The sequence below is a fragment of the Trichogramma pretiosum genome, unplaced genomic scaffold (genome assembly GCF_000599845.2).
Source record: "Trichogramma pretiosum strain Unisexual culture from Peru unplaced genomic scaffold, Tpre_2.0 scaffold90, whole genome shotgun sequence".
Classification (NCBI taxonomy): domain Eukaryota; kingdom Metazoa; phylum Arthropoda; class Insecta; order Hymenoptera; family Trichogrammatidae; genus Trichogramma; species Trichogramma pretiosum.
The window spans coordinates 426,230-441,783 of record NW_019641031.1 but is presented as its reverse complement, the minus strand read 5'-3'; the positions used below and the strand labels follow the sequence as shown (position 1 = coordinate 441,783).

The following is a 15,554-nucleotide window of genomic DNA, read 5'->3' as shown; positions in this document are numbered from 1 at the left end:
AAAACAAAATTAAGAAACCGTCTTCATTTTGAGACTACAAGAGATATACTCTTCGCAAGTCAACTAGCGTCTCGTATTCGCGAAACTGGTCGATCTTATGAAATAAGTGATCAAATGATAACCGACATTATTAACACTACTACCGAAAAACCGAAAAAAAAGCCGCAAAAAAGCCTGTACTGAACGATGAGTATTTTTACATTCGTGACGAGCATTCATATGCTATAGATCTTCTGAAAATTTCTAATGAAGAAGAAATAATGTACCAGAAAAGAAGAAATCCTAAAATTAATTATATCAATAAACCTTTTGGAGCAAAACATAATGGTACCCTGCTGATTTTCTTTTCTCAGTCGCAAATATATTTTAAACGTAATAAAAATGTATGTAAAATAATTATCTGTTAATATTTTTTTAAAGATCTGACAGTTGCACCTCTTTTACTCTTCGGTCAAGAAGTCCTGACAACGCCAACGCTGCTGACAACAGATGTAGACGCTGTCATTGGTAATTATAAAAATAATTTTAATTATTCAGACGAAACTCCTTAGTACTTTTGAATGAAATTGATGAAATTAATGATTACAGATTCCTCGTCTTCAGATAATGTTTGTGCAGGCTGTAAAAATGAAGATCAAATTTTATGCTACGTTTGTCAAGTTTGTGGGCGACGAGCTCATGAAAAATGTTCAGATTATTTTTTTAACGAAAAAATTTGCAAATTATGTATCCATTTAAGTATTGAGGATAGTAATTATCAAGTAATTGGACTTAATAACAATGGAAATGACTGCTGGTTGAATGCTTCTTTACAGATATTATATGCATTACCTATCTATAATTTTTCGTGCATTAAAACGATTACACCGAGTTCTTGCATTCTAAAATATTTCATTGAATTGAGAATACTCATGCAAACTGTGGATGCATCTATTGATTCGCAAAAAATGTATGCAGTAAAAGCGTAGGTATTATTCTTAATTAAAACTCTATGATTATAATATTTTTCTGTAAATGATATTTTTTTTATTAATTTTAGTTCTCTTAAAGAAAACTTAAGAAAGATAGACACTGCAGGATATAGATCGTACGCGTCAAATAGTCAACAAGATGCTACAGAGTTTCTACAGAGTATTTTAAATTACTTTACTAAAATTTTCTATACAGAAAAAAATAAGTTCATGATGCATTTATTTATAACTAAGATTAAAGAACATTCTTTGTGCAGTAATTGTGGTTTTGAAAAAATTTCGGATGATGAAAGTCATAATATTATATTTTTACCCATAGATGAGGACATAAGAAAACATAACGTGATAAGTTTACGAGATCTTGTTATGAAATTAGAAAATTATGATAGAGAACAAAAATGTTCCAATTGCAGAATAAATTCGAAGCACTACGTGGAAATTGGTATAACAAAATTTCCGAAATATATTGTTCTGGCATTAATGAGATTTGACTTCAACACCAACAAAATTCGCGATCGCATACAAATTTTTGATGACATGGATCTGGACGATTTTAGGTAAGTTTTTAATTTATAACTATCAAAAATTAGATTATTAATTATTTCTCTATTTAGAGTTATAGAACCACCGCTGCCTAGAATAGAAACAAGGTACAAAATTAAAAGTTTTATATGCCATCACGGAGAATCCATCGAACATGGACATTATTCTTCCTTTATTAATAATAATAATACTTGGTATCACGTGAATGATACAGCATTTAATGTCTGCAGTGACGAAGATATCTTTAATTCGGAAGAAATTCAAAGAAATGTTTATTGTCTTGTGTATGAACGTGTATAATAAATTATTAATATACCAGCCAATTATAATTGACGTGTTTTTTACTTAGTTATTTTGAAAAGTTTTTGTAACTTTTTGTACTTTCATAAGTTACGTTGGCAGCGCACGCTATGTCGATAAAACAGTGACGAGCACACGACTTGTAGTCGCCCTCAAGCCAACGCTGAAGCCGTTGCAACTGATAATACTGATCAAAGCTATTTTGGTGGCACATTCCATTATATTTTGGACGAGGAACGGCAAATTGTAATACTTGGTTGCATACCTATCTACGAACGTCATACGGCGGAATTTCACAAAACAGCATTATTGAATGTATTTCAAGATTTTGAATTGAAGGTAGATGATCTAGGAGCTCTTGTATCAGATGGAGAGGCAGCAATTAAAAAGCTTGCAAAGAAATAGGTATGCATAAGCGTGTTATTGGAGATGCTCTTAATCTTCTGAAATCGGTCGAAGAGAACAAAAAAAAGGCAAAAATCAAATAAGTTTCTGCTAACCTCACACGATGAACACATCAATATAAGAATTTTTCAAAGGTACGTGATATTACTTCATTAATTAAAAGAAGTACACGTGTATTAGAAAAATTGAAAAATCAGCAAATTGGAGCAGTCAGGAGTGAAGACAGAGTATCGACGCTAGTTTTAGATAATACTACAAGGTTGACATCAACTATTTCCATGATTCGTCGATACATCAAAGTTGAAGAATATATTTGTTTTTCTATGCGTTAGTGTGCTAAGCCTATAGATATTTTGAGCCGAGACGAAGTAATAAATCTTAAAGATGTACTGACATTATTAATGCCAATTGAAGAAGCTATCAATCAAATTAGTGATAATAAAGATCAAACTTACAGCTCTATAATTCTGTCGGTAAATCAGCTCTTTAAATGCTTCTGGAAAAATTGTAAATCAGACAGAAGCGTGAGAGACTTTCAAAAATAAAATAGATTTGAGTACATGGAGCGATCTTTTTTAATTCCAATCGCGACTCTGTTAGATCCAAGATATTAAAAAAATGATTTAAGAATCGTATGACAGCCTTGGAAGCTCCAATAAAAGTTAATTCAATGCTCATAAAAATGGCAAGTCAAAACAGATCAGTGTCACAAAATAAAAGATGGACTCCTAAAATAGCAAATACAAATTCCAGCTCAGTTTCGTGGGCTGATTTCGATCAAGAAGTGGAAATTACAGATTCGAATGATACAACACTGATTATTTCAAAAATTATCTTGAGCTTGGGCAGTACTTGAGTTTGCCAAAAATTGATCGGTCAGAGAATCCAGTGAAATTCTGGTCTCAAAAAAGAAGCTTTTCCTCTACTCTCACAAATTGCTTTAAAATATATGCACAAGTGAAACAACGTTGAATTTATTATAGTAAGCGTCACCGTAAAGTTTTAATGTTTTGTAACTCATCGTAACTCATCGTAACTCATTGTTAAAATAAAATTATACAAGGAGGACAAGTCTTTTTCTACCGACAACTTCTCGAGCTTCGCAGCGGGTTAGAAAGACAAGTCTTCTTCAACTGCGAAACTTGAGCGAGCAGTGCACTTTCGCTAAAATTTTCTATGCCGAGAGATCGCCTCTCTTATATGCCTAGAACTAGTCTTATTCTAATGCGCGAGCGACGATCTGCGTCGACGTCACCTAGCGGTGACTAGTTCAAACAGGATGGGTATACTGATATACAAAGTGTATGAATCGGATTACGTATAATTCTAAGTTTTTTTTATTCTGTTTCATTAGTTAAAATATTAAACTATTATTGATAAGATTATTATTATTACTAAAAGTTTGAAACTTAAAGGTTATTATGCAGTACAATGAATTCGAACTTACTGAGGTTTAAATCATTTAAAAAAATTCACAAAATAAGAATTCATCGATTTTTTTTCATGCGCACAGAACTTTTGCGAACTTTATACGCATAACAGAGATCATCAAATTTAATAACTTGCAAGATTTCAACAATAAATTATATATCTTTATTATATATAAAATTTTTTTCGATTTTACCGAACGATCCTAAACCTTCATTTTCTAGCGGCATAACCATTTCAACTGTATACTCAAATTCTTCGTGAATAATAATTTTCGTTGAATTTACATCATATGACGAAGGAAAATTGCTCCATCATATACATTGATTGGAGTATACTTATTAACATCTAAATCATCTAAAAGTAAACTCTCATTGATTTTCGTATGAGCCAGTTTTAATAAGTAACGCTTTGACAAGATACAAGAAACATTTACATAATTACTATTGGCTAAAGCGTATGCTTTTAATTCGCAATGCTTAGATTCAAATTTAAACGCCGAATAATATATTAGGAGCATTTTGATTAATAATTTTGAATAAATGTAGCAAATTTTGTAATTTTATTGTGGCACGATTAAATACTTCATCATATGTAAAAGAATCTGTTAGTTTATAATAGTTAATTCATAGTAACTGTCCTCTATTGATTGAAGGTGCCATGACTGTATTTATTATTTTACGAAAAAAGGATGAATAAATGCCAACTTTCATTCTCTTCTGAGATTTTTTTCCCTCTGTTACTCCGAATAAGCGAATAAATTTTAAAGTCTCAGCAGCAGACATTTTCAATTTATTATTTTATAAATTATCTTCTTTTATTTTTGGAATTGTGTTGCTTATATTTTACAATGTGCATTGTACGATCTCAAACTGATTATTTAGGTAATCGAGAGAAAAATATTTTCTTTCATAGTATAATTATGACAAAGATTTAACTTGAGTATTTTACCACAGCCTTCCAAAATATCATTCATTATTTCGATAGTACTATTTTTAATGGCATGATAGGCATTGATATTATTAAAAAAAATACTCTCCTTAATACCGATAATGCTAGATTTATTCAAGGCAATATCATCATTATATGATTCTACGGATCCTAATAAACTTGCCTCTTCCGAAAACATAGTTTTCTACTAGCTTACTTTCACATATCTATCCTGATTAAGTTTATAGCCGTATTTTAAGATTAATTGAAATGACCAAGGCAATTCTAATAATATGCCTACTTATACTTATACCTAAATGTACACATTTTTACTTTGATAGTATATTGAAAGGTCTTGTGGAAAGTGTAGAGGCTCCGAAAAATACATAAAAAAATAAAGTGTTTGCAGGTTCTAATATTATACACTGAATGAATTGAACATGAGTAATAAGGATATATTTTATTTTACTGACACTGTCCATTATATAAACATACATGAAATGTAAAAAAAATGTTGATGAATTTCAAATAATAATATTATTTATAACTACTTTCTCAAATGAACATATCACTTTCAAGAGCCCTAATTATTGATTTTTGTAAATTAACGAGATTTAAAAAAATTAATAAAATATCATCTATGTTTTCAAATAAGTGCGTTTAATAATAAACCGAAACTGTTTTTCTTAATTATTCATATATTTTAAGGAGGTTCGGGAGTCTCAGCGAAATGCAGCCATATTTTTAAAACACGTTTAATTGCTTTGAAACTTTATAATATGAATGTTAATATCAAAATACAACTTTTCACCGCAAAATTTTGTTAAAATGATNAATTAATATTTTATTATGTATTTTACAGAGCTTTTTGCTTCATTTTACGACTGCTTGATTGATGCCGATCGAGAAAAGTATAACGACGTTATAGTTTCAGCAAGGTGGACAGACACTTTCAAGCAGAGGATCGATTTGTTGTGTAAAAAAGAAGGAAAAAATTTCCTATTAACACCGACACTTTATGTTCATTCGTTTAAATGCCTTCTAGATCACTCGTCAATATCATTGGTAATCTACCACTTTATAAAATATAGATCTTTGAATTGTTTACAAATATTATAATTATTATTATGTTACATGGTCTCTTGCAGTTGGTATCTGATTTTGAGACTATAATTAACGAATTTTATATTTCTACTAAAATAACTACCGAGTTTTATGCAAGAAGTGAAACTTTTTTTGAAACTCAATGGCCAATCATCGCTGAAAAATTTATGGCAATTGTGAAAGTTGCCTCTGGCCAAAACATAAAAAATTTCAAGAAAAAGCACCAACCTTTAATAGATGCAGGTAATTAATTTATTTCATGTAAATATTTGATAATCGATGTCAGTGCATCTTTATAATTATATCTGTTTGCTTCATTTGTACAGGTAAACATGACAATCTATTGGCTCTTTTCGCTTTGCCATGGTACTTGAACAACACTCACGAAGGGATCACTAGAAAGCAAGCTGCAGATGCTTTTTTTCTACATCTTAAGGTAAGCTTCTCTACCCATACTTTATTCTAATTTTCTTCATTCTTATTTTTAATTACACAAATACTTTTTTACAGGATGATTCAAATTTAGCTGTAGATAGGGAGAATCACGAAAAAACTCTAGAAAAACTTTCTATTAGGATACCTTTGTATGTAATTTTATGTGGAACGATTGAATCAATTTCAAAATCTTATCTTGTATTTAATGGAACTATTATAAGTTATTCTAATCCGTTCAAAGCTATTTTAACTTGCATTAAGTGTCAAGCAGCTCTGCGTTCATGGCCCATTGCCTGTGAGCCAATTCATGCTTTTTTTCAATTTATTATCTATAAGATACCGATGAATAAGAGCTTATTTTTTGTCTATAAGACTCATGCTGTGACAAAAAACTTAATTGAAAAATTGCAAATAAATAAGAAATAAGGTTTTTTTTCAAATGTTAATTAATTTTTAAATTAAACATCACATCCTTTTGAAACATATGTACAGATATAATAATACAGATTTGTATTTTATCAGATGTAAATTTCATTTTTAAGTAAAAATCACGTATTTGTTAAATACAATACAAAAATAATACAAATTTGTATTCTATTGTTATTATTTATAGCCCTATCTTTGAATCTTTATTATCATGGATCTTTTTTTCTTAATCAAAGAACTTTTAATTTTTATTTTAAATATTTATGCAGATTCTAACTTGCCTAGATCGGTTGTTGATACCGTGATTGATTTTTTTGATAAATTTAATCAAAATCATTTCATACCATCTCTTCGAGCAGATATTTTAGAAGCATTAGAAAATGAACAATTGTCAGAGAGAACTAAAATGAAGTTAAATTCCGTTTTTGACGATTATAAAACGTTGTTTGTTCCACTTAATACAGAGGATAATAGATTCAATTTATTACGTAAAATCAATTATCGTAATCCGCAGGTTCCTGAGATAGGAAATGTATTAGAAAAAAAATCGGAAGGGAATCACACTTATGTTAGTTTCGACCCAGTATTTGCTCTTGTGATGCCTTTAAAGATCACTTTAAAACATTTTCTGGAAATTCCAAATGTTTTTAATTCCATAATGGAATATAGATCCAAATTACTTGAGGAAAATAATCCCCTTATTATAAAAAATATTATTCAAGCTGATTTATTCAGGCAAAAATATATCCCAAAACATTGTCAAGATATTGTGATTCCATATTTCATTTATTTTGATGAATGTGAATGCGGAAATGCACTGGGCAGCTGTGCAGGTAAAAATAAAATGTCAGCGGTCTACTCTCAAATAGCGTGTCTACCTCCTAGTATTGCTTCTCGTCTATGTGCGATTTTTCTTAGCTTATTAATGCATTCTAAACAGCAGAAAAAGCTTTCGAACAGGGAGACCTTCCATAAATTGGTCGATGAGGCTAATGACCTCAGGCAAAATGGAGTGAAAATCTGTGTTGATTCTAAATCGTTCGTAGTTAAATTTGAATTGCTATTGGTGTTAGGTGATAATTTAGGCTTGAATGATATTTTTGGTTTTACGAAATCATTCACAACCGATTTTTACTGCAGAATTTGTAAACTCACTAATGAAGAAGCTAGCCTCGCAACTATTGAAGTAAAATCAAAAATTCGAAAACGTGATGATTATGATTTAGACGCTAAAATAAAAAATGTCAATGAATCCGGAATAAGAGAAGCTTGTATTTTCCACGAAATTCAAAACTTTCACATCACGGAAAATACAAGCATAGACATTTTGCACGATTTCTTGGAGGGCGTGTGCTCTTATGATATACATCAAATTTTAAAAGTTTTTATCTTCGATAAAAAAATTTTTAAATTGAACGACCTCAATGAACAAATAGAATGTTTTGAATATAAACACACTGGTTGTAACAAACCACCACCAATAAAAGAGAATCATCTAAAACAACGGTTCAATTTAAAAATGTCCGCTTCCGAAATTTCATGCCTCACACGATACTTACCTTTATTTATTGGACATTTCGTGGAAGAGGAAGATGAGCATTGGCAATTATTTATTTTACTTCGCCGAATTTTTGATATTTTAGCATGCCATTTTGTTCGACGAGATAATGAAAGTTATTTGCAATCATTGATCGAAGAACATCATGAGCTTTACATTAAATTATTCGGTCCTTTAAAGCCCAAACATCATTTTTTAATACACTATCCTCGATTATTGACACTATTAGGACCATGTGTCAATTACTCGACCATGCGTTTCGAGTCACGTCATCGACCGATCAAATCCGTAGTAACTTCTACAAGCTGCAAAAAAAATCTGTTGTACACAATTGGAGTAAAAGAGCAATTGCGTCTGTGCCAAATCATAAATAATCAGATTTTTATAGAAAATGAATCAGATAGAGAAGATTGCTTCAATATGCTAAAAATTGAGTTAGAAGGCATTAACTATGAAGTAGGAATGTTTTTACCAATTAATATACAACAGCATAATAAATTATTTGGTAAAATCATAAATATCGTAAGAATCAATAAAAAATGTTATTTTACTATGGAAACTTACGAGGAAAAAGATTTTGATTCGCACTACTATGCGTACGTGGTGCGGAGAGTGAACGAAGATCTGTCAATTTTTTCCAAGAAAATATGTTCCGAAACTACCGGAATATTATTTAAAAAATACTGCGGTGAAAAGTATGAAAAATTACTATGTTTCCCATCTGCTATTTAAATTAATTTTTCTATGTATGACTAAATGTAAGATTTCGAAATAAAGATCTAAAATTCTACAGTAAGATTGAAAAAAGGGGTTTGTTTATTTACAACTAAAATTTATGCATAAATACATATTTATGTAATATTAATATTCATAATGTATTAGCCGATGAACTACATATAAATACTTAAACAATATGCGTCTAACATAATAAATTTTAAGTATTTAAAAGAGCAAACTCAAGGCTCTCCGGTAATATCGCATCCTCCTTGTATACACCGTTTGGTACTCGATTCATCGTGTGTACAGCACACGACGCAACGAGGGAACAGTCCCGCCACCAGTCCGAGTGACCTATACTCGAATTATGACGAGACAACACTCGATATCGATGTTCCGAAACTCGAGAGTGCTCGAGTATCTGCGCGCTGATCGTCGCGTGACTAGTGCTCGTTCGCCGTTTCAGTGTGCAGAGGAGTCTCTCCACTCGCATTGGCTATGTTCGGATTGGCGCCGTGTCTTAGCAGTAATGCGGCCAAATCAAAGAGGTAATCGTAGGCGAAATCATCTACTGGATCGCAGTCTCTGTTGCAAACGCGATTCAGAGGAGTCTCTCCTTTCGCATTGGTTATGTTCGGATTGGCGCCTCTTTCCAACAGCAATTTGATCAAGCGTACGTCTTCCCGGTCCACGGCGTTGTGCAGTGGTGTCCAGCCCCGTTTGCCTTGGGCATCGATAAATATCGTTTTCTGTTTTTCGTCACTGATATCGAATAACATCTTTACCGCATCAAAGATATCGTCGTCGTCTCTGCTGCAAATACTATGCAGAGGAGTCTCTCCATCCTCGTTGGTTAGATTTGGATTCGCGCCTCGCTTTAGCAGCAATTCAGCCAATTTTTTGTTACCGCGATACAAAGCCAAGTGCAACGGTGTATTTCCTTGACTGTTTTGGGCGTCGACGTGAACTGACAGATTGGCTTCGTCTGTAAGGGCGAGAAATGCCTGCATCAAGTCAACGTCGTCATCTTGTCTCTGACAAATATTGTGCAGAGGTGTCGAACCCTTAGCATCGACTAAATTTGAACTGTCGCATCTTAGAAGAAAATCGGCCACCTTACGTTGTTTCACGAGGTTATTGGGATCCTGCAGGAGTTCGTGCAATTTTTCCACGATAAAGCCATACTTACACGCTACATCGAAGTGGGTAAGGCCCGACTTGTCGATGTAGTCGAAGTCGATCCCATAATTGTATATTTGAAAAAGTTTGCCAACGAGATCTTTACTACAATTTAGTCTAGCCGCGCAATGAACTGCTGTGTCGAGGCGCAACAGTGGCTTACCGTCTTTATCTACGTCGGGCTCGTATTTATAGCCGCTGCGAGCCACGAAGTCAATGAATCGTTCTCCTTGATAATTATTATCCACTCCGCAACAACTAAGAGAATCCACTAATAAACAATTAATTTCGTCTTTCCGGAAAATGTTTCGGAGATTTGGAAGTCGGCCTTTCCAATTAAGGATTAACTTATCGAGTTGACGGAGAAAGCCATGTCGCAGTGCTTCGATTGCCCGGTTTCCGTTGCCATACACAAATTTTAATTTTTTCAATTCTTCCACACGTACGTCGCCCTCTCCATGAAAATTTTCGCCAGATTGGTTCGAGGACATAGACATTTTTCCGCGCACTCACAAACACAATCACTTCAACTTTAAAATATTGATTTTTTCCACATTAAAAACGCGTGTTGTTGTCGCGATGATTTCTCTTTTCAGATTGCGGGCGTGGCAATACATATGCGTATCATAACTGAATTGAACTATACTCGGCAAGTAGCGAAGAACTGATTTCACTTTTCACATGGCGACATCATGGCTTGCCTCATTTCAAATGAATTAAGCTATGAGTATACCTACGCGCATGAACTGTATATGAAATGTATGACCATTGGAAAGTCTACAAACACTAGTGCTCTAAAAAGTCGCACCCACAGTGAGCACTAAATTCAAATTTGTGTAAAGTTGTAAACAAAAATATTTATTTTAAAAATTTTTTTCTGCATTTATTAACTTAAAAATATTATGAAAAATCTAGTATTGTGTCGGCAAATCCGAAAAAAATAATTAAAATTTTTTTATAGTAAAGCCTTGGATTAAACCGTAATGCTTGGAAAATTATCTAGTAGATTTTAGGTATCCGTGGGAATGGCATGTATATCAGTTTGGTATTCTCAAGTTATAATGAAGACTATAAAAGATGTATTATTAAGTAAAAACGCTTTATGTTTGAGAAAATACTTAAATTTCTACAATTTCTATAAAGAGATAAATTTATCAATAAGTCTATTTAAAGGGAGTTATGTACCAATTCACTCTCCTTTGGCTATTTTGTAATACAAGATACAGTTTAATATTGATCTACATTTCCAGCATGTATTTGACATCTTATAGCGCTGAAAAATGTATAAAAAATTTTCAAATAGGCCTCTGTTTCTGAAAATAGCTTATTTTGGTTGTGCTAGCATTTACTCATGGTGCGCAAGGTTTACACCAATGTTTTTGAAATATGTATGTAGACATACCTTTGGTATGTACAAAAATCTCTAATAAAATACCTTATATAATGAGCTGAATTTTCTGGAATTTTAATATCCATCTTTTTATATATTCCAATATGTGCTCAATTTATTACTTTTGGCTACATTTGTTGACGTACAAACATTTGAATAATTTTAATAATAATTTTAATCTATGAGTGATAGTCGTTGAAAAAGTACATGTGTAGACTCGTCTAAGCTTGTCTCTCGCACTCAAACAGAAAGTGACAGATATGTAGCAGCAGAACAGCAGCAGAGCAGAAGTACTTTATAGAAACTTTGTCAGATAAGTAATTTACTTACTAAATAAAAAAAATTCATTCCCACTGATGCTATTACATTAAATTCTCAAATATATGGATATATATTTGCTAGAAAGTGATACTTTGTTGTTTAATTCATGTTTCAGGTGCTGCATCCATTTTTGAGTTAATTTTGTATTATAGCTGTCACCAGATTGAATATGCGTTTTGAAAGTATGCTATATTGTTAAAACAAGCAACCAGTTTTACTTCATGAAGTGTGAAGTTTTTGTTAATTAGTTTTTGCAGTATTACAAGTGCCCTTGAGTGCTTTGGTTGAGTGTTTAGCTTGTTTTTCTAATTTTTCAATTTTCATTAGCTTTCCTAAGGATTAAATAATAAATAATAAACTTAAATGAATAAGAGTTTTTTTTAATTTGCCATTGAAAAGTTTTGGCTCAGGTAGTTACATACAAACGGTTGAACACATTTTTATAACATTTTAAATCTTTGGTGTTGAGCATCAAACATTTTCAAACTAGCTATCGTCAAATTTCAAGTGTTAACATCAGTTAATTTAGTTTTGAGGTTCCATTTGCTTCATTTAATGATGAGCTAAAGTCTCATCCTTAAACCAAGCATTCGATCAATTATATCTACTCACATATACCAAAAAGTACAATTGATTTATTAAAAATAATGAAAAATTGTTAATAAATTCTATTTAATTGTATGTACAAGTAGTTAAAGTTGATCTGATACTCAGCTTGAGATTATGAATGCAGCCAATGGTCTAACAAAAAAATTAAACTTTATAAAATTAAGTTGACAAATAAAATCATTTAAAATCTGACTACAGTTAGCTTAAAAGTATCAAATACTCAGCGTCAAAGGTCTCAAGTCTTAGAACTATGTATTTTACTGCTTTTGTGTAACTAACTGCACTTGGCAATTTCATATGACCTAACAAAAAAAAAGGAAAATAAATATATAAATTAAAATTAAAAAAAAATCAAGCCCCATCTGACCCTTTTGCTTTCTTCATTTATTTATGGTTAATATAATAAAATATATTTTTTTCCTTTACTTGCAAGGGCCTTTGAAAATAAATTAACATCAAGTGATTTTTCAGGTCTACTGAGGAGTACTTGGATGGATGAAGTTTATTCTCATCATCCTTCATTATAATCTCTCTCAATTTATTTAGCAAAATAAATGAATTGTAAAATTGACTAAGAAAATAAAAAATTATGATTTACATTTCTAATGGGCAAGGTTTGTATAATTCATTGACTATTCTAATCCAATAGTAGTGGAAGGAGTGGTATATTGATTTTTATCATATGTTGACTGTTGCACAAAATAAAAAGAGATGTGACCGATTGTAATGTGTTGATCGACGCTCTTGGATTTACAAATCAGTAAAGAACTCAAGTATCAATAGATAATGTAAGTAAGTACTGCCACGAGTTCCAAGTTTCCATTATTTATAAATAAAATTTTTGTTCAATATTTAAAGGTTCATATTTATTTTCCAAAGTTTTTTTGAAAAGTTTTTCATTATAACAGAAAAGAAATATTTTTTGTAGATAGATTGTTACATTCGTTTGTGAATGTATCATGCTGCAGTTTTTCTGTGACATTTAGAATTTTTTATCATTCAAAGTAACTTTAACAAAAATAACAAGCAATTACGAACTTTTGCCTCCAGTAGACAGACAAATACGCCATAAATTTTCGTCTTTCAGATTCTCGATGATCATTTCACCCAGCTGGACCATCGCAGGAAAAATCTTCTCGATATTATCTCGCAAAGATGCACAGTGCGAGTCTCGCTAGATCTGTAGCGAGCTTCAGCAATTCTCCCGAGACCGTTAAATATAAATAGTCTTCGTATGAGAGTAGTTTAGTCGCCGTTTTAAGTCGCAACTGGATCAAATCGTGAAGCTACAGGTTCGGCTTTATCGTTATGAGCTTTGCTTTGCTTGCGAAATCCATGTCATCGTAACAACTTTTTTCAAGATCCACCGATTTTCCAAATAAATCGTAATCAGCGAAAAATGTTATAATCGTTAGGGCATCGCTTTGGTACATAGTTCGTATTCTCTTTTTACAATTGTTCGACGACAGCCAGAGCATCAAGGGTCAGTGTCAATTTCAATTTTAGACATTTTCTAAATTCCTGACCGAAATAACTCTCGCTGGCAAAAAGCGAAACTGGACAGATCAGCACCACGATCCAAGAGAACATCCACTACATTCGACAGCAGATTTGCCACAGCACATTGAAGCGGCGTCCGGCCCAGATTATCCTTTGCGTACGATCTGCGCAGTCTGCTGTTCGTCGTCGATGCTTTTGAAGAATATTTCAACAAATTCCTCGTCATAAAGTTCGTCGCTCTTGCGAATAATAGTGTGCAACGGATTCTTTTCATCCTTGTTGGCCGAATCTAGGTCGGCGCAGTTTCTCAGAGGCACTTCGATCAAGTCTCTGTGTCCTTTGTCGCAGAGCCATAAGTGCAACGGTGTGCTGCCCTTGCCGTCCCGAGCATCGACCACTATAAAATATGTAGATCTTATATGCGCCTAAACAGAACTAAAATGAGCCCACACAGAATTGTCATTGAAATTGACCCTTTCAGACTTCGTATGCGACAGGTGTGAGAAAAAATTTGCCTATAAACAGTATCTGCAGTATCATCTTTTTACCATTTACGATCGCTTCGATGTAAATTACACCGGCGAAGACGGACTGACGCATCTCCACGTGGCCTGCAAGTTTGGCCACGTAGAGATCGCCAAGAAATTCTTGGATCACGGCGCGGATCCCAATGGCGTCTGGAGCTACTCGACGCTGCACTTGGCGTTGGAGGCAAGGTATGATAAATTTCCACAACGCAGAGAATTGTTTAGGTTACTGCTGAAGAGCGGGGCCGATCCAAATTTTGCCGATGCCGAGGGCAGGACTCCGCTGCACTTCGTTTGCAAGATAAATCCAGAAACGTGGCAGGGCAACGCTCATCCAAGCTACGACTGGTTCTTAGCGAAGATGATATTTGCGCTCTGCCACGACAAATACAGGCCGGTGCAAGTCAATACTCGAGAAAGAAAAAAAAATTTTTCGTCACCTAAAATAAATGAAAAAAATTGGTTTGACAAAAAATTCCAACTATCCAGTACGATAATCGTAAATCACTTTTATATAATCAAACACGCGGTTTTTATGTACGCCGCTATGAATATAAATACAAGACGAATAAGATTAGAAGCTCAGTATCGTTTTGTGTAGCGACGAGCCAAGAGCAGCGCACAGATTATTTAACAATGATATCGACATTCGCGACGTTTTGGGCGGTCGCCTTACTCGGTTCAGTTTCGACTGCCAACGCCTACAGGAGTTTATCGTTCGAAGTCGACGCTGATAGCTACACCCACAAACTAACGTTTGCAGAGTGGTCCTCGGAAAATTCCACTTTTATCTATTACAGCTCGTGCGAAATAAACTTCGAAAAGGACGGCGAACCGAAGGAATGTATTGTGAATCGATTGCAGGATGATTTCTCGGGAACCAGTCCAAAGGAGGATAGGTGCAACGTCAAGTTGCACCCCCAGTCCGGTGGCTGGATCGATACGTTTTACGCTGATATCGCTCGAATGGGCGAGGATCGAGCGATCTTTTCTTGGATGGAAGTAACTAACAACCATGGAGAAAACGAGCATTACTTGAGATTCAGTATCGTCAATTTTTCCAATTGTAATGTGAAAACTGCCAGTCTTCCGAGGGATATTGATTTGGAAAAGATTAATCCATATTATGCTACTTCATTCATTAATAATGTGTTCAGCAACGGCATACACCTCGAAGAAACAGATGATTTAGATGTCTTTTTCTTCAACTC

At 33.3% G+C, this 15,554-nt stretch overlaps 1 protein-coding gene across 1 annotated transcript; it reads left to right on the top strand.

The window, feature by feature from the left end:
• Positions 1 to 5,425: 5,425 nt before the first annotated feature.
• LOC111693444 lies at positions 5,426 to 6,562 on the top strand. Its single transcript, XM_023458045.1, has 4 exons — positions 5,426 to 5,642; positions 5,726 to 5,924; positions 6,008 to 6,117; positions 6,192 to 6,562. The coding sequence occupies exons 1-4, from the start codon at positions 5,427 to 5,429 to the stop codon at positions 6,540 to 6,542; spliced, it is 876 nt and encodes a 291-aa protein (XP_023313813.1). The 5' UTR covers position 5,426; the 3' UTR covers positions 6,543 to 6,562.
• The last annotated feature ends 8,992 nt before the right edge of the window (positions 6,563 to 15,554 follow it).